The sequence below is a fragment of the Anomaloglossus baeobatrachus genome, chromosome 3 (assembly GCF_048569485.1).
Source record: "Anomaloglossus baeobatrachus isolate aAnoBae1 chromosome 3, aAnoBae1.hap1, whole genome shotgun sequence".
NCBI lineage: Eukaryota > Metazoa > Chordata > Amphibia > Anura > Aromobatidae > Anomaloglossus > Anomaloglossus baeobatrachus.
The window spans coordinates 113341723-113368671 of NC_134355.1; the positions used below are offsets into that span (position 1 = coordinate 113341723).

The 26949-nt window shown below is 41.6% G+C and overlaps 1 protein-coding gene across 3 annotated transcripts in view; it reads right to left on the reverse strand.

The window, feature by feature from the left end:
* KIZ (kizuna centrosomal protein) overlaps nt 1-26949 on the reverse strand; it is a 272861-nt gene that overhangs the window by 55540 nt on the left and 190372 nt on the right. For all 3 annotated transcript variants that reach the window (XM_075339381.1, XM_075339380.1, XM_075339382.1), the window contains one exon: nt 14703-14799. In XM_075339381.1, coding sequence (XP_075195496.1) covers nt 14703-14799 — 97 coding nt within the window. The remainder of the gene's footprint in view (nt 1-14702; nt 14800-26949) is intronic.

A 26949-nucleotide genomic window follows, 5' to 3' on the forward strand; every position in this document is an offset into this window, starting at 1 on the left:
CGCCCAATCCTCTGCTTTAAAGTAAAATCCCTCAGCTGTAGTTTGGACTTAACTGGCACATCATAATTATTGTCTCTAGGACATCAGAGGAAGCCATTTTTTTTTTAATTTAGGTCCAGCGGGGTCTGCTTTGATGTCACTCATCAGCTCACTGACAAAACAGAGCAAAGAAGACTTTTTAAAAAGTACCACAGCAGTAACAGCACTGTTATGTTTATTTTCAAGTACAGGGTTTTCGAGACCACTTGTAAAAGCAATAAAGCACAAGAAGTGACTGCCATAAGTGGAATCTTTAAAAGTAAGCCTGGAAGAAATTTCGCTGCATGTCAATCACAAATAAGTGAGCACCTGAGCTCCCTGCTTTCTGTCTACACCAAGCGTCTCTTTCACCAACCTAATCTCTCCCTTCCAAGACTGATGTCAAGTACGCCTAACCATGTGTTGCTGCGAAACTTAAAATAAAAAAAAACAAAAAACCCCCAGACTATTATCCCTCAGCTGTTAGGGAAATAAAACTTCAAGGGTAACAAGGAGGACGGCATTATGAGGCACTTTAAATGAGGATGAGCCATATTACAAAGGACTGAGACAGAAAATCAAAATAAACTCGCTTAACCAAGTATCTAGCGTGAACCCGTGGGAAGAGGAGCACAGCATTGTCATCTATTGATTGTCAGAATTTGGGGACATTAAAAAAAAAAAAAAAAAAAAAGAAAAGTGTATTCCCAAGTTAAAAAACACTGATGGCATGGAAAGCAGATTGTGGAGAAAAACACAGAGGGCTACTTGTAGGGGAGTCCAAAACAGAGGGCAACCGTTTACCCAGATGGTAGATCAGATTTTAAATTAGAATTATTTTTTTTACAAATTGTCATTTGCTAGAATTGTTAGCTATATAAACGATGTATATTTTACATAAACTATACACACACATATATATATATATATATATATATATATATATATATATACATATATACACACTACACATATGCTGGAGGTGTGTTTGGGGTCACAGTCCTGTTGAAACATAAATGATGGTCCATCTTGAAACATAAATGATGGTCCATCTAAACGCAAACCGGATGCGATAGCACGCCGCTGCAAGATGCTGTGGTAGCCATGCTGGTTCAGTATGCCTTCAATTTTCAATAAATCCCCAACAGTGTCACCAGCAAAGCCCCCCCACACCATCACACCTCCTCCATGCTTCACGGTGGGAGCCAGGCATGTAGAGTCCATCCGTTCACCTATTCTATGTCGCACAAAGACACGGTGGTTGGATCCAAAGATCTCAAATTTGGACTCATCAGACCAAAGCACAGATTTCCACTGGTCTAATGTCTATTCCTTGTGTTCTTTAGCCCAAACAAGTCTCTTCTGCTTGTTGCTTGTCCTTAGCAGTGGCTTCCTAGCAGCTATTTTACCATGAAGGCCTGCTGCACAAAGTCTCCTCTTAACAGTTGTTCTAGAGATGTGTCTGCTGCTAGAACTCTGTGTGGCATTGACCTGGTCTCTAATCTGAGCTGCTGTTAACCTGCGATTTCTGAAGCTGGTGACTCGGATAAACTTATCCTCCACAGAACAGGTGACTCTTGGTCTTCCTTTCCTGGGGCGGTCCTCATGTGAGCCAGTTTCTTTGTAGCGTTTTATGGTTTTTGCCACTGCACTTGGGGACACTTTCAAAGTTTTCCCAATTTTTCGGACTGACAGACCTTCATTTCTTAAAGTAATGATGGCCACTCATTTTTCTTTACTTAGCTGCTTTTTTCTTGCCATAATACAAATTATAACAGTCTATTCAGTAGGACTATCAGCTGTGTATCCACCAGACGTCTGCACAACACAACTAATGGTCCCAACCCCATTTATAAGGCAAGAAATCCCACTTATTAAACCTGACAGGGCACACCTGTGAAGTGAAAACCATTTCCGGTGACTACCTCTTGAAGCTCATCAAGAGAATGCCAAGAGTGTGCAAAGCCGTAATCAAAGCAAAAGGTGGCTACTTTGAACAACCTAGAATATAAGACATATTTTCAGTTGTTTCACAATTTTTGTTAAGTATTTCATTCCACATGTGTTAATTCATAGTTTTGATGCCTTGAATGTGAATCTACAATTTTCAGAGTCATGAAAATAAAGAAAACTCTTTGAATGAGAAGGTGTGTCCAAACATTTGGTCTGTGCTGTATAAAATATATATATATATATATATATATATATATATATATACACACATATGATATATGTATATATATATCTATTTATATATACACACACACACACACACACACACACACACACACACACACACACACACACACACACACTGCTTTGAAACAGTATTCATACCCTGTGATCTTTTCCACATTTTTTTTTCACATTACACCCACAATCGTAAATATATTTTATGGGGATTTTATGTGATGTAAATATCAAAATATATTTCTAAATAGTTCAAATATAAATCTGAAAATTGTGACGTGCATGTGTTTCCAGCCCGCCCTTAGTCAATACTATGTACAATCACCTTTCACTGCAATTACTGCTGCAAGTCTTTTGGCGTCTTACATGGAAGAAGGTGCTTTGGTCAGATGGGACCACTGTAGAACTTTTTGGGCTAAATGGAAACGTTATGTGTGGTGGAAAACTAACACTGTATGGCACATCAGCCTAAAAACACCATCCTCATTATCAAACATGATGGTGGCAGGATTATGCTTTTCTTCTGCAGAGATAGGGAAGTTGGTCAGAGTTGATGAGAAGATGGCGCTAAATACAGAGCAATCCTGGAGGAAAACCTGTTAGAGTCTGCAAAAGACCTGAGACTGTAGGCTCATCTTCCAGCAGGACAACAACCCTAAACATAAAGCCAGAGCTACAATGGAATGATGTAGCTCGAAGCATATTCATGTGTGTGAATGGTCTAATCACAATCCAGACTCAAATCCCATTGAGTATTTGAGGCAGTATTTGATAATTACTGATCACAGACGCCACCATCCAATCTCACTTAGCTAGAGCTACTGTATTTTGTGAAAACGAATGGGCAAAAAATTCAGCTTCTAGAAGTACAAAGCTGGTAGAGACATCCCTCAAAACACTTGCAGCAGTAATTGCAGCAAAAAGTGGACCTACAAAGCATTGAGCCAAGAGGGCTGAATACAAATGCACATCACAATTTAGAGATTTAAAATTTTGAAATATTTAGAAAATATGATTCATTGACGTTACAGTTCACAAACACTTGCTCCTTTGTGTTAGCATATCATACAAACTCTCAATAAACTACATTTATGATTGTGGATTTAACGTAGAAAAACATGCGGATAAGTTCATGGGGTATGAATACTTTTTCAGGAGAGTACATTATATATATATATATATATATATATATATATATATAAAAATATGACACATACATGTATATTTTTATTTATTTTTTCAAGAGGTACATCATTTGCATATTGGTTTACATCTGTATGTGTATTGTTACTTATTCTTTTAGTTTGTTTTCAATACATCAGGCTCTCCTTATCGAACAGTTCTGAATGGGAGGAGGGAATACCCTCTATGATTTACATATGCTCAAAACATATCTACAAAACCTCATGTACTATTTGGGCAGCATGGGTGGCTCAGTGGTTAGCACTGCCGTCACTGGGGTCTGAGTTCAATCCCACAAAGGACGGGTTTCCTCCAGGTTCTCTGGTTTCTCCGGTTTCCTCCCACACTTCAAAAAGGGAATTTAGATTGTGAACCCCAATGGGGACAGTGTTCCTGATGTATGTAAAGTGCTACAGAATATGTTAGCGCTATATAAAAATAAAGATTTATTTATTTATTTTATTTAGAAAAAAAAAATATATATAAAAGAACTGCAATCTTAAAGGCCTCGGAAAATGGCAGTAACAGTCTCTGTTTTTGGGTTCTGGGGCTCAGTGACGGCTTATTTTTTGCGTTCTAAATTATAATTAATCATAGCATTTTTGTATAGATGTGATGTTTTGATCAAGGTGGTTTATTTGCAATGTTGCAACAACAAAAAAAACGTAATTCTGTAGCTCTGATTTTTTTTTGTTACCGATCAGATTAATTGATTTTATATTTTGATAGGGCATTTACCAAATATGTTTTTTTTTTCTTTTTTATTTATTTTTATTTTCAATTGGGCAAAAGGGGGTGATTTTAACTTGTGTTTTTCTTGTTTCATATTTTTAAAAACTTTTTTTTTACAGTTTTTATTGCTTTTAGTAGTCTCCTTAAGGGACTTGAAGCTCCGATCTTCTGATCACTTGTGCTTTACAAAGCAGAGCATCAGCACCACTATCTAAAGCACAAATGCTGTCTTCCTTTGTGTTTGTACAATGCTACTATCTTTTCATTAAAGCCTTTGGCTTTTAATGATAATGACATGACTCAGCTTACCATGTCACAGTCTACACCACAAAGCTGAAAAGTGAGCCACATGAATAAAAAAAAATGTACTACATATGCTGAACCGGCCATGTTAAAAACATAAATACTTCATTTTTTAATGTTTTGAGAGCCTAAAAAAAAATATCAACAATAACAATAAAAAGTTTTACTCTAAAAAGCTTAAAAGAAATGCTGTTATTTCATAATAATACTTTCTACTGAATGAAATTCTAAAAGCAGAAAATAATCAAAAGTATGCCTGTAAATAAAAGCATAATTTGAAGGTTTTTATTTTTGGAACTGATCAAAATTAAAAAAAAGTAAGAAAAAATAATGCACAAGTTATATCATCTATAAAGAATGTAAAGCGCACAGAATGAACTGTTGATCAATGTATTATAAATTGTTCCTGATGTTTCCTGCAATTACATGTCTCCACATCGTACTTTTTATTGACTAATGTTGGATTTACTTTTGATCCTGCTCATACATGAGACCCATTGAATCCGGTAAGTGGGTGCTCCCTAATAGTATAGTCTTTTATGACTACGCATGATTTATGTGGATCAGCAAAAGGAAAAGGAAGAAAAATACATAAAATAAAGGAAGCTCTATAGTCAGTCTTCAGGCCGGCACAGAGGAATAATTGCTATGGATAAATATATCACTGTACTCCATAGACAAGTGCTATGGCTGTAGATCAAATTTTCATGCGTTTTGCTGAGTGTCTATGACTTGTACATTGTACTGTTGCTTTTCTTAGCTCATCTGGAAAGTCCATTAATTAAGTGGCAGCGATCAGTAATAATTAACATAGTGTTCTGGATGTGTAGCTATTGTAATGTTCCCTTTCCAGAGACCTTTCTTCACTCAAGTATCCATACTCATCACTGTTGACATAATCTAAGAAATTCTAAAACACAATATGAAGAACAGCCGACAGGAACCAAAACGTGGTAAAAAGATTAGATTTGCCCTTCGAATTGGGATAATTTAATAATAAAAATGACTTACTATATTCAAATGTTCAGTCAAAGAAATTTAGATTCTAAAAAATTTCCTTCTTAGTCCATGAGTACTTCATTATCAATGTAATAAACTAAAGCAAGTATATTATATCTTATTGATGACTGGCATTCCAGAGTTTTGTAACATAATAACGTCGATATTCTTAATCAAATGAGATTGAATTAGTTAAATAAATAATTTTAAAATAGGTGTGCGGTCCATGCTAATTTTTATACCCAGCAAGAATAAAGTCAACAGCTAGTATTCTCAGGCTGGGGAGGCCCATAGTTATTTGGCCTCCCAGCCTAAAAATAGAAGCCCGCAGCCACCCATTATTGTTGCATCCATTACATGTGACCGGAACTTTACTCAGCACATCCCGATTGATCTGGTGCGGTGGCAATAGCAGTAATAAGAGGTTAATAACAGCTGAGAGATGCCTCTAAGCCCTAGATTAGTAATGGGAGGTGTCTATGAGACCCCCCGCCATTACTAATTTGTAAGTGAAAAGATATAAATAAACACCAAAAAATCCTTTATTGGACAAAATATAATAAAAACAAACCCTCTTTCACTTCTTTATTAACCTCCAAAACAACCAGGTCCAAAGTAATCCTCACGAGGTCCCACGATGAGCTGCACGCTGAGCGGTGATGTCACTTAGTTTATTTGTGGCCACAGCTGGAGGTTCCCACGGTCCTCCACCTGTGATCGCAGGTAACTTGACCTCAGGTGACCTCATTGAACTTAGTTTAATTTGCAAAAAGACTGACGGCACTCATCAAACTGAAATGTGAACAGGTGCATAACTGAACATCACATAAAATACAAAAAAAGACAGTTTGCACTCTGAAGTGCTACAGGTGATTTTATCCTATATAGCAGGTTCCTACTTGCCCATACATGCAAGGTTTTTTTTAACCCAGAGAGAGGCTTCAGCATAGAGTAGGTACCCAGTTACGAGATATGCCGTGACGTGGCAACTGGGCAGATATACAAATGGCCGTTTCTATATGCTAAATATCTCATTTTCCTTAGATTTCCCTTAGCAGTAATGCATGTCTATAGTCAGACATTCATAGTTTTCATACTTTAGCACTTCAGAGTACAAACTGTCTTTTTTTGTTTTTTAGTTTATTTACAATCACAGCTGAAGGTTTTCACGGTCCTCCACCTGTGACCGCAGGTAACCTGACCTTAGGTGACCTCATTGAACTGAATAAATAAACTAAGTGACGCCACCGCTCATTGCCGTGGCTCAGTCATTCTCTGTTTGAAGCTCACAGCGGGCAGTCATGTTCTATGCCCGCGCGCTGTCACTTCAGATGTAGCAGAGCTGGAATCGTCGTGGGACCTTGTGTGTTTTTTTGTATTTAATTTCAAATAATGTATTTTTTTCGGTGATTGTGTTTATTTCTTTTCACTTACAGATTAGTAATGTGTGGTCTCATAGACGCCTCCCGTTACTAATATAGGGATTAGTGGAAGTTGTGAGCTGTTATTAACCCCTTATTACCCATATTGCTACTGCACTAGGACAATCAGGATGAGCCGGGTAAAGAGCCGGGATTGTCGCATCTAAAAGACATGACAATTCTTGGCGGCCGCAGGCTGCTATTTTCAGGCTGCGGGGTCCCAACAAGCATGGTTTTCCCCAGCCTCAGAATACCAGCTCCCAGCTGTCAGTTTTATCATGGCTGGGTATCAAAATTGTGCGGGACCGCATGCAAGTTTGTTTTTTTAAATTATTTAAATCATTTAAAAAAAAAAGCCACACGTGGTCCCTCTTATTTTGATACACAGCCAAAACAAGCACATGGCTGGGGGCTGCAGCCTGTTGCCATATGCTTTATCATGGCTAGGTATCATAACATGGGGAGACCCAATTCCAATTTTTTTATTAATTTATTTTTACAACAATAGAGATGCACACAGAGTGTTTCTGATTGAAAACAGTCAGGCACGCTGCCACACAGGGTGGGGGCACATCTTACTTCAACCAGAGACACGGGGACTGCTGGTAGGCGGGGCAAGCAGTGCATATGTATGAGGTTAATGACCCGGAAGTAGTGTTGAAGCAGCGCGGGAGACTCTGTATGTATAAAGCGCCTGTTCCAATCTCTCTATCCCTTCTACCACCATTTTTAAGCTCCTGATTCAGGTCCCCATAGACTTATATGGGGACTGGTGTCCAGTCAGATAAACCCGGTTGAACCCACAAATCCCGGGTATCTACAAGTCCACCCATCACTAATAAAGAACGATTACATGTGGCACATCTTTCAGTTGTCATTTGATTTCAGGTACGATGTACCAGTTTTCTGACCTTTCTTTTTTTTGCAAAGTTCCACATACTTTTTAGAAAAAAAGTAGCAGAAATTATGTGCACAAACCACATGTCCAATGTTGTATTTTTCTTTTTACACCATTAGCCAACAATCACATACAGTATTCACATTAGGCCACACTCAGTGACCAAATACTGAACGTGTTAACATAGCCTTAAACTGACATAAAAGGAAATTTTAAATTACACCCATGTCTACATTAAGTTCCGTGTTAAGGTTTCTAAGTATAAATTTATCATTGAGGAATTTTTGTAGAATTTATTGATAGACTAGCTTGATGGATAGCAGATGAATTAGAGAATGCAAGATATTCAGATATATAAAATATTGATATAGGATGTGGATGAACTTGGTCAATCTAGGTGTGTGTGCAGTTTGGTGGCTGTTTAGCAGGCAATGAAGGTAACCACCCTGTTTCTGCAAGGAGCAGGTGTAGGTGTTGCTCACTAGGAGTGTTTTATAAGTGCAAACAGCAGGAAAAAGATGTATTTAACATGCATAACATTAACAATTATGCAAAACAATATAAAAAAAATATTCCTCAAGCTGAATGATCAAATCTGATATATTGCCATTTTAAAAAAAAAAGCTGCACTGGTAAACACGGATTTCTAAATGAGACCATCAAATTAAGCCTGTTAATTGGAGTTAGATTTAATCCGTAACTTTTGTATTATTTCTTACAGGACTAAGAACTTACAGGGCAGGTAGTTGCTAACTCTCTGCCTGCTCTGCTCAGCACAGATTTCTGCCGGCTTAGAGGGTTCACAGATTGTACAAAGGGAGTTACTGATGTCGTGCTGACCAGGGGAGCCAGCTGTCAATAAGCAGGACATTGGCAGTCATTTCCCCATCGACAAAGCAGCCTGGAAGAGGAAAAACTACTCTGTTCAAATGAGGTCAGGTGAAGCAGGAGGACCACGGGGAGGAGCAGTCCGTTACTGCTCTAAGCTGGTGCTGGCCAGAACAGGCAGGCAGTTAGTAACTACCTGTCAAGTGTGTGTCCTGCTCTGAGGAGACCTCTGGCGAGTCTGGGACCAGAAGGACACAACACCTTATTTTGTACAGGTCAGCAGCTTGTGTGTGAATCTATCTACATTCTGTTCATGCTGTTGGGGTTATGGATTCTTTCCTATCTAGCTATCTTTTGTAGTCTTCATCTCAGGTGCAGCTCTTTGTGGCCACTCCCCTTCACTATAAAAAGTCAAGTGTCTTACCATCTTGATGCTGGTTATAGAATCATATTCTTGTGCTGTCCAATTTGAGAGGGAACCTGTCTATGGAAGAATCTGTGGACTTGTGACAATTGCAGCTGTGGTGTTTAGCTGCATTGGAGGAGCTTGGAGTGTTCTTCTTTTTGTGTCTATTTTTCCTCTGTCTTTCTCCATTCCCTTGTGTTGTATTATTGCAGTGGTGAGATTAGAGCTCTCCCCAGCCTCCTGATTAGCCAGGGTGAGTTCAGGGATGCAAGGGCCTAGGCATATGATGGTGACAAGGGGAAGGACCCATATAGGGACATTAGGGAGCAGACTCAGAATTACATATTCTTCAGTTCATCTGTGTTTAATGTTTCTATACATGTAAAATCCACATTTAAATATATTGAAAAGAAAACCTATGTAATCACAGTATAACATCACAGGAATTAAACTTCAGAAATATCAATCAGTCCAATTAGGGGACAAAAGCGATTATACATTTATTTAATCTGCATTGGTGCAAATTAAAGTTAAAATATGAGCACTAGAGAGGCAACAGCAAGACAATACACAAAAAGGGAAGGGCTTTGCAGACGATGACCAGAAACAATTACTCTCTTCTTATCCTTCCTGACTTATTCTTCTCTAGTTTTACATATTGCCAGTGTCTTAAGGTCCAGTCACACTAAACAACTTACCAGCGATCCCAATAACGATAGGGATCGCTGGTAAGTTGCTAGGAGGTTGCTGGTGAGATGTCACACTGCGACGCTCCAGCGATCCCACCAGCAACCTGACCTGGCAGGGATCGCTGGAACGTCGCTACACGAGTTGCTGGTGAGCTCACCAGCAACCAGTGACCAGCCCCCAGCGCCGCGTGGAAGATGCTGCGCTTGGTAACTAAGGTAAATATCGGGTAACCAACCCGATATTTACCTTGGTTACCAGCGCACGCAGCTACACGTGCAGGGAGCAGCGCACACCGCTTAGCGCTGGCTCCCTGCTCTCCTAGTTACAGCACACATCGGGTTAATTAACCCGATGTGTGCTGCAGCTACATGTGCACAGAGCAGGAGCCGGCACAGACAGTGAGAGCGGCGGAGGCTGGTAACGAAGGTAAATATCGGGTAACCAAGGACAGGGCTTCTTGGTTACCCGATGTTTACTGTGGTTACCAGCCTCCGCAGAAGCCGGCTCCTGCTGCCTGCACATTTAGTTGTTGCTGTCTCGCTGTCACACACAGCGATCTGTGCTTCACAGCGGGACAGCAACAACTAAAAAATGGCCCAGGACATTCAGCAACAACCAACGACCTCACAGCAGGGGCCAGGTTGTTGCTGGATGCCACACACAGCAACATCGCTAGCAACATCGCTGCTACATCACAAAAGTTGTTCGTTAGCAGCAATGTTGCTAGCGATGTTGCTTAGTGTGACGGGGCCTTTAGGCACTAATGGTAGCATGAGGCAGTACCTGGATCCCATTCAGATTGCACAGGTAATCCACCTCCTCCAGGCACATATATATATTTCTATGACAAGAGGGTTTTTCATATATCCAAGAACAATATTACGGGGCAGATACCAAGATATGGCAGGTACACAATAATAGCTGGATAGGTCCATAGAAGAGCATCAAGCCAGCAACTAGACCCATATCTGCACCTTTTTACTGGTAGGAACAATGAGAGCACAGTGCAAACCCAACGAAATGACCTCAAGATGTGCATGACCAAACTGTCAGAAATACAATCCAGGGTAACATAGGGGCCTAATGATTTGCAACGAAACCTGTCCTCACTGCCGAGCACCATCCAGCTCAATTGGCATTGGTGTAACATCTGCCCTTGACCACAGAGTCAGGATGACTGTCACGGACAGACTAGGGCTAGCCATCAAGTGGGCAGGATCTCAAGAACCCTGAAACCCTTTAACCCCTGTACAGGGATTTGGAATTACACAAGGTCCAGGAGATTGTTGCCTATGGAAGGCTGCAATCCAGGAAAGAGTGGTCATCAGGCAGGGTCCAAACCTGGAGGCACAAAAAGGGACAAAATCGGCAGGCAGGAGTGTAGTCAGGAAACCAGGCAGAGGTCAAAACCGGAGATGGCAGCAAGGTACAAAAACGGTAGACAGGAGAGTAGTCAATGAGCAGGCAGAGGCCAAAACACTGGGCTAAATAGTCAGAACAGAACAGGAACCAGACACTAGCAGGAATACAAAACTATCTCTGGCAGTGACCAGCAGAAAAGAGAGGGAATTAGAAGGGCGTGGTGTCTTCCCATTGGCTGTAGCTGAATCGTGGTAACTTCAGCTGGAAGACACACGCCACCTACAGTCTGCCAATGGTACAAAAGGTCCCAGGGAAACCCAGCTTAGTGGATGAGCGGAGACTGCGCCCACCAGAGCCACTGGCACCGACTCCTCTCCTATCACCAGCACAGTCCATGGCGGGAATACGGCAACACCTGGTGACCGAAGCAGAAGTCGCAGGAGCGGACTCCGGCGAGGACGTGACAATTGGCCAGAGAAAAATAGAATTGCCATCAACACCTCATTCTGTTAACAGATAAGAGCAGGCTCACACTGGGCACATGTGATAGAGGTGATAGAGATTGGAGATGTTATGGTGAACATCATGCTGTCTGGGAAATCATCCACCTTGCCCAATTTTGGTCATCAACTGGTTTTGGGAGGATATCTTTGTGAAGCTTTGCACAAATGTCCATGTAATAGCCAATGGTACCTTGAATACTATTTGTTTCCAGGATGAATACACTGAGCCATGGGTTCCTCTAGGTTCTCCACCACATGTGGCCAGAGGGTGTAGTCAGTTGCTGAATGACTAAAGCCTTGATGGAATTGACTGATCCTCAACCAGACCTGAATCAGTGCATCTGATGCCACCAAGTAGTGTCGCAGACAGTCCAGGAGCTCACTGATTCAGGTGTTGAAGAAGATTCCCCAAAACACCATCTGCCATCATATCATGAGCATGCACAGATATTGTCATGAGTGCATACAGGCACATTGGGGCCATACACACTACTGAGTCACATTATACCTTGCTGTAAAGAAGTTCATGCAAATTGGATCAACCTGTGATTTCAGTTTGCTTTACTTTGATATTCTGAGTGATTTGGATACAGGGATTATATGAATACCTATAGTTGATCAAAGTGATAAAGGGCCCTTCTCAAATGTAGAAAAAATTACAGAAACAAAAACAGGAGTATGTCAGCAAAATAGAAAGTAATACATCTTTATTGGTAGAATAATATACATAAAAAAAAAACAAGTAATATGAGAACTAATCTACAAGGTAAGCCCAAATATCAAAATGTCAAATTGTATCAACAACATAAAGTAGCAAATATTTATCCCCAAGGAGAAAAATGCCCTCAAAGAGATAGTAATACTGTAATAATGAAACACCATTGGTGAGTTGTAAATATAATTAGCTATTGCTCTTGCCCTAAAATCACCCCCGGGAAGAAGCTGCAGAAAAAACATGTGTCGGGGTGTTCCTCTTGACTATTTCCCACTCAGATCTTGCCCTTTATGCTACTCTTTGCACTAAAGTTTGGACACACCTTCTCATCTTTAGAACAACTATTAAGAGGAGACTTTGTGCAGCAGGCCTTTATGGTAAAATAGCTGCTAGGAAACCACTGCTAAGGACAGACAACAAGCAGAAGAGACTTGTTTGGGCTAAAGAACACAAGGAATGGACATTAGACCAGTGTAAATCTATGCTTTGGTCTGAGGAGTCCAAATTTGAGATCCAACCACCGTGTCTTTGTAGAAAAGGTGAACGGATGGACTCTACATGCCTGGTTTCCACCGTGAAGCATGGAGGAGGAGGTGTGATTGTGTGGGGGTGCTTTGCTGGTGACACTGTTGGGGATTTATTCAAAATTGAAGGCATACAGAACCAGCATGCCTACCACAGCATCTTGCAGCGGCGTGCTATTCTATCCGGTTTGCGTTTAGTTGGACCATAATTTATTTTTCAACAGGACAATGACCCCAAACACACCTCAAGGCTGTGTAAGGGCTATTTGACTAAGAAGGAGAGTGATGGGGTGCTACGCCAGGTGACCTGGTCTCCACAGTCACCAGACCTGAACCCAATCGAGATGGTTTGGGGTGAGCTGGTGAAGGCAAAAGAGCCAACAAGAGCTAAGCATCTCTAGGAACTCCTTCAAGACTGTTGGAAAACCATTTCCAGTGACTACCTCTTGAAGCTCATCAAGAGAATGCCAAGAGTGTGCAAAGCTGTAATCAAAGCAAAAGGTGGCTACTTTGAAGAACCTAGAATATAAGACATATTTTCAGTTGTTTCACACTTTAAGTATTTCATTCCAAATGTTTTAATTCATAGTTTTGATGCCTGCAATGTGAATCTACAATTTTTAGAGTTATGACAATAAAGAAAACTCTTTGAATGAGGAGGTGTGTCCAAACGTTTGGTCAGTACTGTATATATATGTGTATATATATATATATATATATATATATATATACACACACACACACAAACACACATATACATATATATATATATATGTGTGTGTGTGTATATGTACACATACACATTTTTGTCCGTATAGGACTGCTATCCTTACTATAGTCCCTTTTATACCTCCTTTTTTGTTTTAAGTGTAAACCTTTATCATCTTTTAAAGTATACATCCTTTGTGGTATACATTTTTATTTTCTATGCCCTTGCACTTTTTGGCACCCATACCTGTGTGTATATGTTGTCTGTCTTGTTTTTAAATGCATATCTAATAAATGATTGTTTTTATCTATATAAAAGAGATTTTCAAGATACTAGTGAGAACCTTTCATCCTGACATGCTCATTTTACTGGTTTTTAATATTTATGTTTTTATACCAATATTTAATACTTTTATTTGGTTGTCATACTCCTATTGTTTATGTAATTTTTTTTCCAGCCATTGACCTCCGATATATCCTATTGTTCTCAATAAATTACACAATTCATGCAAGTAAAGATATTTAGCATGAATCTTACATTCAAAGAGATCTAATGTGTGAGTTAAATGTTCTATTAATTTTAACATTGTGTATATAGAATAGGTAATGATTGACATATTACAATGCAATGTTTGATAATTTTTTTTAGTATTCAGTATATACCGCAACTTAATGAAATATTTTCATTAATTTAATTAACATGATGGCACTTATTGATGAAAAAAATCCACTCTTCCGCCATTCTTTTTTACATTTGGTAGGAACACCTAGGCGGTTGATTTAATTTAATAAATTAAATGGCTACAATCTGAAGAATTGGTACAATGGTTATTAAAAGGGAAAGTGATATAAGTCCGGTAATGAATTAAACAAAAACAAAATGCATTGAATGAAGCTTGGTTTACATTCTGTCAATATCAACTAGAATAAATACACCACTTTATTTCTTCAAGACTCTTGCTGCATTATGTCTGCTCTCTGCCTGACAACTGCCTTTGTCTGGTCTCTAAGTAGCCCTACGGAGAGCAGCTGTACACGTTAATTTGAGGTTCAGTGCAATGTCAATTGAGTCTTAAAATGAGAACACAACAGCTGCACAACAATACCTGGGCTTCGTGAAAAAATGTAGCCAAGCCATTCAAAACTTAAACTCTCATTTTAGATTTAGTTCACAGGAAGCGAAAACGAAAAAGAAATAAAATACTAAATAAAAAACTTTTTACCTGTGTGTAGGACTTGGTTCACTTGAAGATATGGTACCTTCTGAACTCCGTTTTTCCCTTAAAATACCTTTTAAATTAGTATTGTTTGGGGTTAACCCTAAAAAGAAAAGACAGGATAAGTTTCTTAAAAACAGTTGAAATACGTAAATAATGTATAAATAAAAAGTGAATCTTAACTAAAAAAAACAAACAGGAAAATTAATTTTAGAAATAAATTAAAGGTTAAGGAAACACAACAAATTATAGCTATTGTAAATAAAAACACCAGTTCAAATAGGAAGCAATGTAATGAAAAAATATCTGTTTTTTAACTATTTAAAAAAATATCAAAGATTTCTTTAAGGGCTTACCCAACCCGTTGACAATTTTTCAAAGCAACAGGTATAAAAGAAACTAGTACAAAAAGGCAAAGGAGTCATTCTCCCCTCATTAATCTCCTTACTGCTCCCATTCCAAAGCTTGCCTGGCTCCCTGGTCTCTGTTCACCTTGACTCAAACAATGACTTGTTTGAGTCAAGCATGATGCTTTTGTTGATGTACTGGTCCTGAGGAAGAGGTTTTTGACCTCGAAACGCGTAGACCGATAGAATAAAAGAAAGATATTATTCATCATTTCTACAGTTTCATTTGGCTGATGTGCAGCTTTAACCCCTTCTCTACTCCATTTTGAATACAAAATCAACAGGGAATTTGTAAGGGTAATATTACACCACTGTAACCTGGTTAAAAGTGTGGGGTTGGATAACCCCTTTAAGATTTTGTTTTCCTGACCAATATTGAGCCATAGAAAGAGGAATTTCCAGCGCCAGGAATAGATTAAAAATCCTTTTTTATTGAAAATAAGGTAGTAAAAATCCAGCAGATACCATAGTAGATGTCAGAAAGATGGCAGAACAACGCGTTTCGACGCTTCAGGTCTTAGTCATGTTCAGAACATGACTAAGACCTGAAGCGTCGAAACGCGTTGTTCTGCCATCTTTCTGACATCTACTATGGTATCTGCTGGATTTTTACTACCTTATTTTCAATAAAAAAGGATTTTTAATCTATTCCTGGCGCTGGAAATTCCTCTTTCTATTTCTAATTGGATGGTTACCGAGCCTCATTCCGTGCGTAGGATCCTTGATTACAACCAGCAGGTCAGTCCTTGGTGAGCTGGACTCTCCCTTATCTTTTTGAATATTGAGCCATAGTTTCAAAATCTTTTACGCATTAGGAAACTTGTAACTTACAATTAGTTCTTTCTTTATTTGCATGGTTTGCCCTGCTCTGTATAGCACCTCTGTATAGGGTTTTATGTGTGGTGTGGAGACACTGTGTTGGGCACTGTTTTAAGGACTATTAGGGCACAGGTCAGCTGTTGCAACATTTAGAAGCTTGAATGTGGTGTCGCACCGATCCTGAGTAGGAGAAGATTGTATAGAAATACAGAGAAGGATTTGGCACCAAAAGTGGTTGTGGAGCAGTTGACCAAGTATAAGGAAGCATCCTTAGTACACCATGTTCCAAATTATTGTGCAAATTGGATTTAAGTGTCATAGCGATTATTTTATATTTTTTTTTTATTAAATGAAACTCATTGATGATATTGTGTCTCAGAGTTCATTGGATCACTGAAATCAATCTCAGATACCTGTGATAATTAGTTTGCCAGGTGAGCCCAATAAAAGGAAAACTGGATGTTCCACAATATTAAGCAGGCCACAGTTTTCAAGTAACATGGGAAAGAAAAAGGATCTCTCTGCTGCAGAAAAGCATGTAATAGTGCAATGCCTTGGACAAGGGATTAAAACATTAGATATTTCACGAAAACTTAAGCGTGATCATCGTACTGTGAAGAGATTTGTGGCTGATTCAGAGCACATACGTGTTCGTGCTCATAAAGGCAGAATAAGGAAGGTTTCTGCCAGGCAAATCCATCAGATTAAGAGAGCAGCTGCTAAAAAGCCATTACAAACCAGCAAACAGATATTTAAAGCTGCTGGTGCCTCTGGAGTCCCTCGAACCTCAAGGTGTACGATTCTTCAAAGGCTTGCTGTGGTGAATAAACCTACTATTCGGCCACCCCTAAACAGTGCTCACAAGCAGAAACAGTTGCAGTGGGCCCAGGCATTCATATAGACTAATTTTCAGTCTTGTTTACTGATCAGTGTCGAGCAACCCTGGGTGGTCCAGATGGATGGAGTAGTAAATGGTTAGTGGATGGCCACCATGTCCCAACAAGGCTGCAACGTCAGCAAGGAGGTGGAGGAGTCATGTTTTGAGCCGGAATCATGGGGAGACATCTGGTAGGCCCCTTTAGGGTTCCTGAAGGTGTGAAAATGACCTCTGCAAAGTATATAGAGTTTCTGACTGACAACTTTCTTCCATGGTACAAAAAGCAGAAACGTGGCTTCAGAAGCAAAATAATCTTCATGCATGACAATGCACCATCTCATACTGCAAAGATTACCTCTGTGTCATTGGCTGCTATGGCTATAAAAGGAGATAAACTCATGATGTGGCCACCATCTTCCCCTGACCTCAACCCTATAGAGAATATTTGGAGTATCATCAAGCAAAAGATCTATGAGGGTGGGAGGCAGTTCACATCAAAACAGCAGCTTTGGGAGGCTATTCTGAATCATGCAAAGAAATTAAAGCAGAAACTCTCCGAAAACTCACAGTTTAATGCATGCAAGAATTGTGAAGGTGATCTCAAAGAAGGGCTCCTATGTTAACATTTAACTTGGCCTGTTAGGATGTTTTGGATTTAAATAGCTTTATTTTTCAGTGAACGTGACCTCCTAATGCTGCAAATTCCACAAATGAGCATTTTCAGTTCTTTAAAACATATAAAATGTTTAGAAACTCTACAGTGCCTAATAATTTGGAACAGTGCATTTTGAGGTTTATTTTTTAATTTTGAAGATTATACTGTTATTATTGGGAGGTTTCTTCAATAACATTCGATGTATACTCTAACGGGTGATGACTTATATTACACTGACAGTCTTTTGCACTAACCATTTAGGAAAATCAGAGAAAAATATCATTTGCATAATAATTTGGAACATGGTGTAGAGTAAGCTAGAACAAAATGCTGCAAGTATTATTGAGAGCAGTCAGATAAGAAAGGTGCTGGAGAACCAGGAAGGACGCAACCTGCTGAGATTGTTCCAACACAGCTCTGTTACTTAGGCTAGGTTCACATTTCCGTTGTTTTGTATCAGTCACATGCATCGCTTGACGCATGTGACTGATGTGCTGTACAACGGATGACAAAGAACAGAATTCTTTGTCGGACTCCGTTGTGTGCGGGGGGCGGAGTGCGAGGGGGGAAGAGTTCGGGGTGGGTGGAGCAGTGCCGTGGGGACTGCAGGACAAGTGTGTGTGTGTGTGTGTGTGTGTGTGTGTATGTATATACATGCTGAGTGCAGGAGGGGGCGGAGCCGAGCGGTAAAGTGTCTGGCTCCGTGCACAGCCAAGGTAAATATCGGGTAAAAGCAAAGCACTTTTTGCTTGGTTAACTGATATTTATCTTGGTTACCAGCGTACACCGCTTAGCGCTGGCTCACTGCACACGTAACCAGTGTAAATATCGGGTAACTAACCAAAGCGCATTGCTTAGTAACCCGATGTGTATCCTGGTTACGGGTGCAGGAAGCCAGAGAGCGCATGCGCAGCGAAATCCTACGGATCGCGCTGCTCAAAAAACGTTACATGTTGCGTTGCTCCTGCCCGGCGATCAGTCAAAAAACAACTGACCGCGACGCAGCGGATGCAACGCAGCATCATCAGTCACAATCCGTCGCTAATAGAGGTCTATGGGGAAAAACTGGATTCCTGCAAAATATTTTGCAGGATACCGTAATTCCTCAAGGCGACGGATTGTGACTGAAGCAAAACAACGGAAGTGTGAACCTAGCCTAAGACATTGGTTATCTGTTTGCCAAGAACTGCACAATCTGGTGCACAGAATGAGAGACATCATCCCTCTAAAGCAGGGGTGGGGAACCTCCGGCCCGCGGGCCGTATACGGCCCGTGACGACTTTTTATGCGGCCCCCGGGCACATTCCCGGGGACCATTGTACTTTGGTGGCAGCCGCGCTTTTCCTGGCTGCCGGCCCTTTAAATCCCACTGCCTTATGCCCTGTGGGTAGATGCTAGAATGTACGGGCTCTCTCCAGATCCTGACTTCCAGGACCTGACTGCAGCCCATACATTCTAGGCTTATCCCCGGCCTGTGTGCTCTGGTGGGCGGGTAAGCAGCACGCTGCGATAAAGTCACACAGAAGAGCTGCAGCAGGTTTACCAGCCTCCCGGACCTGCTGTGTGTGTGTGACTCTCGCTCCCCCTCACTGCGAGTACTTAACCCATCGCTGCCCCCCCCGCTCAGTGCTGTGTACCCCCTCGTACTGTGTGTACCCCCCAATGCTGTATGTACCCCCCAATGCTGTGTGTACCCCCTCGTGCTGTGTACCCCCTCGTGCTGTATGTACCCCCCAATGCTGTGTGTACCCCCTAGTGCAGTGTGTACCCCCTAGTACAGTGAGTACCCCCTAGTACAGTGAGTACCCCCTAATGCTGTGTGTACCCCTTAATGCTGTGTGTACCCCTTAATGCTGTGTGTACCCCCTCGTGCTGTGTACCCCCTCGTGCTGTGTACCCCCTCGTGCTGTGTACCCCCTAGTGCTGTGTGTAGCCCCTCATGCTGTGTGTACCCCCTCATGCTGTGTGTACCCCCTCATGCTGTGTACCTCCTAGTACAGTGTGTACCCCCCAGTGCTGTATGTACCCCCCAATGCTGTGTGTACCCCCTCGTGCTGTGTACCTCCTCGTGCTGTATGTACCCCCCAATGCTGTGTGTACCCCCTCGTGCTGTATGTACCTCCTAGTGCAGTGTGTACCCCCTAGTGCAGTGTGTACCCCCTAGTGCAGTGTGTACCCCCTAGTGCAGTGAGTACCCCCTAGTACAGTGAGTACCCCCTAATGCTGTGTACCCCCTCGTGCTGTGTACACCCTCGTGCTGTGTGTACCCCCTCGTGCTGTGTGTACCCCCTCGTGCTGTGTGTACCCCCTCATGCTGTGTACCTCCTAGTACAGTGTGTACCCCCCAGTGCTGTGTACCCCCAGGTGCTGTGTGTACCCCCTAGTGCTGTGTGTACCCCCTAATGCTGTGTACACCCCAGTGCTGTGTACCCCCTCAGCGCGGTGTAACCCCTCACTGCTGTCCGTGCCTCCCCTAGTGCTGTCTGTACCCCCTGGGTGATGTCTATGCCCCCCCACCAGTGCTGTCCGCACCACCTAATGCTGTCCATGCTGCCACCAGTGCTGTCCATGCCACGGTGAGTGCTGCCTGTGCCCCCCTTATGCTGTCCATGCTCCCCAGTGCTGTGTGCCACCCCTCAGTGCTCTTAACTCGCTACTGCTGTCTGTACCCTCCCACTGCTTTCTATGCTCCCCAGTCCGTGCTCTCCTGTTGATGTCTATGTTCCCCCAGACCTGTCTGTCTCCCTAGTGCTGCCACCCAGTGCAGTGCGTGCTGCCACTCAGTGCAATCCGTGCTGCCACCCAGTGCAGTCCGTGCTGCCACCCAGTGCAGTGCGTGCTGCCACCCAGCGCTGTGCGTGTCCCCAGTCATGTCTGTGCCACCGCCAGGGCTGTCCATGCCCCCTACTGATGTATATGCCCCAGCCCCTCCTGTGATGTATATGCCCCAGCCCCTCCTGTGATGTATATGCCCCCGCCCCTCCTGTGATGTATATGCCCCAGCCCCTCCTGTGATGTATATGCCCCAGCCCCTCCTGTGATGTATATGCCCCAGCCCCTCCTGTGATGTATATGCCCCAGCCCCTCCTGTGATGTATATGCCCCAGCCCCTCCTGTGATGTATATGCCCCAGCCCCTCCTGTGATGTATATGCCCCAGCCTCTCCTGTGATGTATATGCCCCAGCCCCTCCTGTGATGTGTACTCCCAGTGTCTCCTGTAATTTATGTGCCCTGGCCCCTCCTGTGATGTGTATGCCCCCAGCATCTCCAGACAGAGATAAACCTGGAAAAGCAGCTGTGAGAAACAAGATGATCAATATCACCGAACATCACAATCGCACCAAAGAGAAGCAGCTCCGGCCACCACAATAGGGGTGAGTTAATTAATCGTTTGACCAAATATAGCAGGGTTATTTTTCAGGTTGATAATGTTGTGCGGCCCCCAAAGGTTAGTAGGAAATTCCAAATGGCCCCCGGCAGTAAAAGGTTCCCCACCCCTGCTCTAAAGACAGGGAAGGAAAGGGAAAACCATAGAGAAGTGTAGATAAAAGGCATGTGATGTACAATGCAATCAGGTACAAAAAAACAAATAAAAGATAAATACTAGGATCAATGCTGTGATTTGTTGAGCAGACACATCCTGCTATTACCAGTGTGTTAAGATGCGACCAGGAAGCAGAGACCACTGGAGAATAGGTAAGGCCTCTTTCGCACATCAGTTTTTTACCATCAGTCGCAATCCGTTGTTTTGTGAAAAAAAAAACGGATCTAGCGCTGGATCCGTTTTTTTCTCATTGAGTTGTGTTTGTCCTGCCGACAAATCCGACGTACACATGAACGTTTTTTGTGTGCGTCAAAAAAATGGACGGCGACGGATCCGTGGGCGTCCGTCGTTTGTTATAATGGAAGCCTATGGGTGCAGGATCTGTCGCAATCCGTCAAACAATGGATTCTGGTGACGGATCCGTCTTTTAGTAATCGAGCATGCTCAGATGTGTAAATTCCTTCCTGGTCAGAAACACACTCACTCTCTCTCTCTGTCTCTCTCTCTCTTGTGTCCAGGATGGGTTCATATATATGTTTTCAATGGCAAATGACCTTTGTCATATAAAAAAAAATAAAATTATGGTATGACAGATCCATATCACAATCCATATCACAATCTGCGACGGATCCGTCACATCAGTCACAAGACAGATTGTGACTGATGCAAAAAAACTGATGTGTGAAAGAGGCCTAAGCATCAGGATATGAGCTCCAGGAGATTAGTGAGGCTAAGGCTAGTTTCACACTTGCGTTGAACGGCATCCATTGCATTGCGTTGTGTGACGGATGCAAAGGATGCGTTGCATATAATGGCACAACGGATGCAACGGATCGTACAAAACAACGGAAAGCTTTTTTTTTTTATTTTTTTTTCTTCTTTACAGTTTTTACCGGCAGCAGACTATTCTAAACGATCAGCTGATCGCCCGGCTGCTGGGCACTCAGCTGAGCGCTCTCACATGCCGGCGGCCGGGCGACCAGCTGAGTGCTCTCACATGCCGGCGGCCGGGCGATCAGCTGAGCGCTCTCACATGCCGACGGCCGGGCGATCAGCTGAGCGCTCTCACATGCCGGCGGACGGGCGATCAGCTTAGTGCTCTCACATGGCGGCGGCCGGGCGCTCAGCTGAACGTTCAGCCACCGAAAGACAAAATAAAGTCTCTGTGATTAAAAAAAAAAAAAATGATGAGCATGCGCAGTGAAAAATAGAGGATTCCACCGCTCAAAAAACGTTACATGCTGCGTTCCTTCCTTCCTTCCGTTAACGGATTCCGCTGTTTTCCAAAAGGGCGGATTGTGACGGAAGGGAAAAAACGCAAGTGTGAAAGTACCCTAAGTTCTCTTTTTTTTTAAGCTACTCTGAGCTCTTTGAAAAATTATTTATTTGCTGGTAAAATTGGTGCTACTTGATTTGCATATCCAAGTCCATCAGCCAAGATAGTGACCAGAAACTAGTGAACCATCTGATGGAATCCATGGCTCTTACTCTGATTAGCCAGCCTGGTGCATCATCATCTATGTGGCGTGAAGCAAATGTGACAATGGCCCAGGCCGGCTAATTAAAAGAACCGATAATGCAATCAGGAAATGGGGAGTTCTCTCGCTACCATCCAACAGCCACTGACTGCTATCATGGCTAAAGACCGGGACCGTGCAAATTGTTTAACACTAGTTTGATTTGATGGACAACACCTTTAACTAGACGATTCGTTTAATTTCCTTCTAAGTCAAAGATAAGCAGCTACATCACATATCTGACGATGAGGTTAGGGCAAAGTGCATTTATGATTATAAAAACTAACCACCATGGACTAGCTACTGATTAAAGATTACCCCAAAATAGTACCATATAGCTAAAACCAGATGACCATAAGAACCAACGAAACCCTAAAACAATTAACAACAACCAGAGCAGTCAAAAAGGACTTAGTAACGTAAGAGGCAACAACTTCAAGGAACATATTGAAGAAAGCAGAAAAGGAAGTCTTTAGATTTGCCTCATATTATACCATATCCCATGGCCCAAAAACCACCAATACAGAAGCACATAGTTGCACATAAAAAACTTGTTTATTGGGTCAGGCATGTAAATATTACATGGGATATAGAAAATCGTGAAAAGTAGAAAGGTTAAATAACACAGAGAAGCGAACAAAAATCCCCATGTGGGGCTGCATGGACATGAAAGAGTAAGCAAAAAGGCATATTTGCTCCCTGGTAGGGCCAGTGTAAGTGGTTTACAGTTAGCAAGACAAAGGTTCAATATATTAAAGCAAGGTTATAGTCAATGAGAAAACCAAGAGCATATTACCACAGCACATAGCCCAGCAGGGAGCTTACCGTAAATAAGCGCTCACACGCAGACACACATGGGGAACAGTCCCAACACGTGTTTCGTGATGACTTCCTCGGGGGACCGAGGAACCCTAAAACACAAGAGATGCCGAAACATATAATGTTCACTGCCCTCTTCAGATTTTTTTTTTGTCTGCAAATTGGCACCATTGACCCAGCTCTGTGCAGGAACAGCTAGTCAGCCCAATTTAGTTGAATGGTGCAAGTTATTTTTCTGCAGTGTATGGTTGCAACTACACCAGTCAATGAGTGACAGGAAATCCTTCAAAGGCCTCCTTGATGTCAGCGTGTCCGGTACGTGTAGCAACTATTTTTCTCATGAATACCACATATACCCATTACAATTTCTGGTGATGTTTACATGTCTATGAGAACCACATGTGTGTCCATGAGAAACACAAGGGGACATGTCCATTTTTTCCGGGCAACACAGATGAGAAGTTTCAATACAAGTGTATGGTTCCATGAAAAACGTGTATGGCACACGGATGACATCAGTGTAGTCTTTGTGTGACACGTAGTAGAGTAAAATGCACAATTAATGTTTTTTATGTGTTAATGATGTGCAAAGATGATAGATCGATAGATAGATAGGAGTGTACAGCCTTCTATTTAACCAAATAGAATAATAAACACTCCCCGAAACATTCCCTCATTCCCCATTTTATTAAAAAAAAACAAAAAACAAACATGCAGGTTCGCATAGTCCACAATTGGAAACCTGAGACAAAAACCCCAAAACATACAAACACAAATAAATTAAAAAAAAGACACTTCCCCTAGTCCAGCGGTTCTGATGAGCAAAGTCTATGGAGCATCGTTCTGAGACTCCTTACATTTTGCTAACAGGCACTTCTAGGTCACGCGCTGCATGAGACACAACACCTCTGAAGAGCGGTTACATCCGTTACATCACTGCTTTCCAAAGGTTTCAGGTCACACTCTAATGTGTGTGACACAAAGACTCTGAAGAGCGGTAATATCACTGATGTCACTGCTCTCCAGAGGCACTGGGTCTTGTGCAGCGCAGCGTGACCCAGGAGTGCCTCTTCGCAAAGTCTATGGAGCTTCAGAAGGAAGCTCCATAGAGCTTGTTCGTCTAAATCACTGGACTAGGTAAGACCAGTGTGGTAATTTTTTTTTTTTTTAATAAAATTGGGAGCGAGGAAAAGTATATTGTTTTGTTTTGCTGTTTTTCTATTTTGTTTTTTTTTTTTCTTCAGGTTTTCATTTGTGGATAATCACGGATTCGGTTGACTTTGGCAGATTTACTGGATTATGGAGGAACTATGCAGATTTTTTATAATTTTTACTAAGTGGGGATCAAGGGAAAGTTTTGCGAGCATTTATTTCAAATTATTTTTATGTGGGTTATTATTATTATTATTTTATAATTATTATTAAGTGGTTAGTAATGGAGGTGCCTGGTAGGCATTACTCTCCATTACTAACACCAGGGATTGATGCCAGCTGGGTTTTTGGCTACTTCACAGTCGACATCAACCCCAAAAACCATTACCCCGAGTGCCAAAGCACCAGGGCAATCGTGAAGAGCTGAGCCGAAGAGCCAGAATTAGAGCATCTCATGGGGCAGCTGTGAGCTAGTATTTTTAGTCTGGGAAGGGCTCAATAACGAGGGTTCTTCCCAGCCTGATAATATCAGCTCACAGCTTTCTGCTTTACCTTTGCTTGTTATTAAAATGGGGGGAACCACACATCATTTTTTCCCCATTTAATTATTTATTTATTTGGGTTAATAGAAAGCTGTCCATACACTTAATCTCCCTACTGTTCATCTGTGAACATCTAGAACACATAAAAATATTTTTTTTAATGCTTTTTATTCCATTACATGTCCATGGATGACCTACACACACACGTACACGCGGACAGCCAACAATGCGTGTTTTTATGCACATGAGTGAAGAGGATACCACTTACTGCAGTGGGTTAACTTCTAACATTTTTCAAACATTTTGATTAGCTTTAACCTGCGAAATGTTGAAAAATGCTGAGCTAAGTTTGGAGTTCATTAATTTTATGACAGTCTGACTTGTAGATTGATGTGTCTAAAAAACATTTTTAGTTTAGATTTTATACTAGTTTAGAAGCAACTGACATAAGGAAGAAGCTGTAGAAGACCCCGACCTTTCAAAATGACACGTGTCTGCCAGGCGTGCGGACCCCCTGATCAATTTAAATTCTATTAATATAAGATACGAGCAGACATCTGTGTTTAACTTTATCCCTAAATCACTTCAACTTTAGGAACACAATATAATTCTATGATCACATGAACGGCATAAAAGAAAACGGCCACACGTAATAACCATGAAATCAAGGACACGCAGATCAGACGAATGGTACAGAGGAAGCTTTATATCTGTCCCAGTCTGCCGGCAAAAGCAAAGGCACTATAAGTGGATTATTAAATCCAGTAATCCTACCCAAAGTCACCGCCATTAGACAGATATTGTTTATTTTTTTTGTTTTACGACTTTGGACAAAACAAGTTTCCATAAATGAGACCGAAACAAAAAAGCAAAGTTTTATTCAATTCCTTGCTTGTGACATTATTATTATTTTTTTTTCTGGCAGAAGGATTGCATTGAAGTCTTCAAAAATACATGAAAGGTTTCCCCCTGCTGTTTTGGTTGCCCTGCCTATAAATCTAAGCTTGCATTGATGACCTCTCACTTCAAAGCTACTAAATTAAGTCATTAGTGTCACACTGACTGTAGCTGTTAACTTCTCCCTAAGACCTCGCCATTTTCACAGGTGTATTTACAGATACATCACGCAGAAAAATATAGTCTATTTACATGTTTTAAATGTCAATGCGAGTGACAATCGAGTGACCTTGATACATTTCATATTCTTAAAACCAATGTAGCATTATGATCAAATATATATATATATATATATATATATTGTGAGATGCCGAGGGGAGAAGTACTAGAGAACAGGTATGTTTCCCCTCGGTTCTTTTCATATGCCTCCATGTATTGATTGTGGAGCGGTCGGCCCATGCAAATGGGCTGGGAAAAGTTGGGAAAGTTATATCTGGCTCAGCAATAAGTTAGTCACTGAAGCCTGTTTATTTCAGTGTAATTTTGGGTTCGGTTTTTCCTGGAGCAATCAGTAGGAATGGCAGTGGGACTGGTTGCTCTCTTCTCCACATTCAATCCAGGGTTTTGATTCCTCACTTGATCAGCTGAAATAATCAGGAGGCATTCAGAACAGAGAGCCTGCTGAGGAGAGCAGTCCAGGCTCATGGCTGCTGGGGCTGAGACTCCATACCTCCACTGGATGTGCTGAGGAACCCACACAGTAAGAGAATACTGTTTTGTTTGTTACATAGGTTTATTTTGTAGTTAGCATTCTGTTGTTAGTTAGTGGTCAGACGGCCTTAGACGTTTATTTTCCTGTTTTTGCATGTGTAACACTGAGGGATAGGTGTACACAATAAACACGGCAGTGCCCGTATCTGTTTGGAACCTGCCAGTCTGCCGCTGTCATCTGTGAATCCATAGCCACTCGCTTGGACCAAAGCAAAGATCCCAGCTGAGCTATATTCCCTGTCTCACAATATA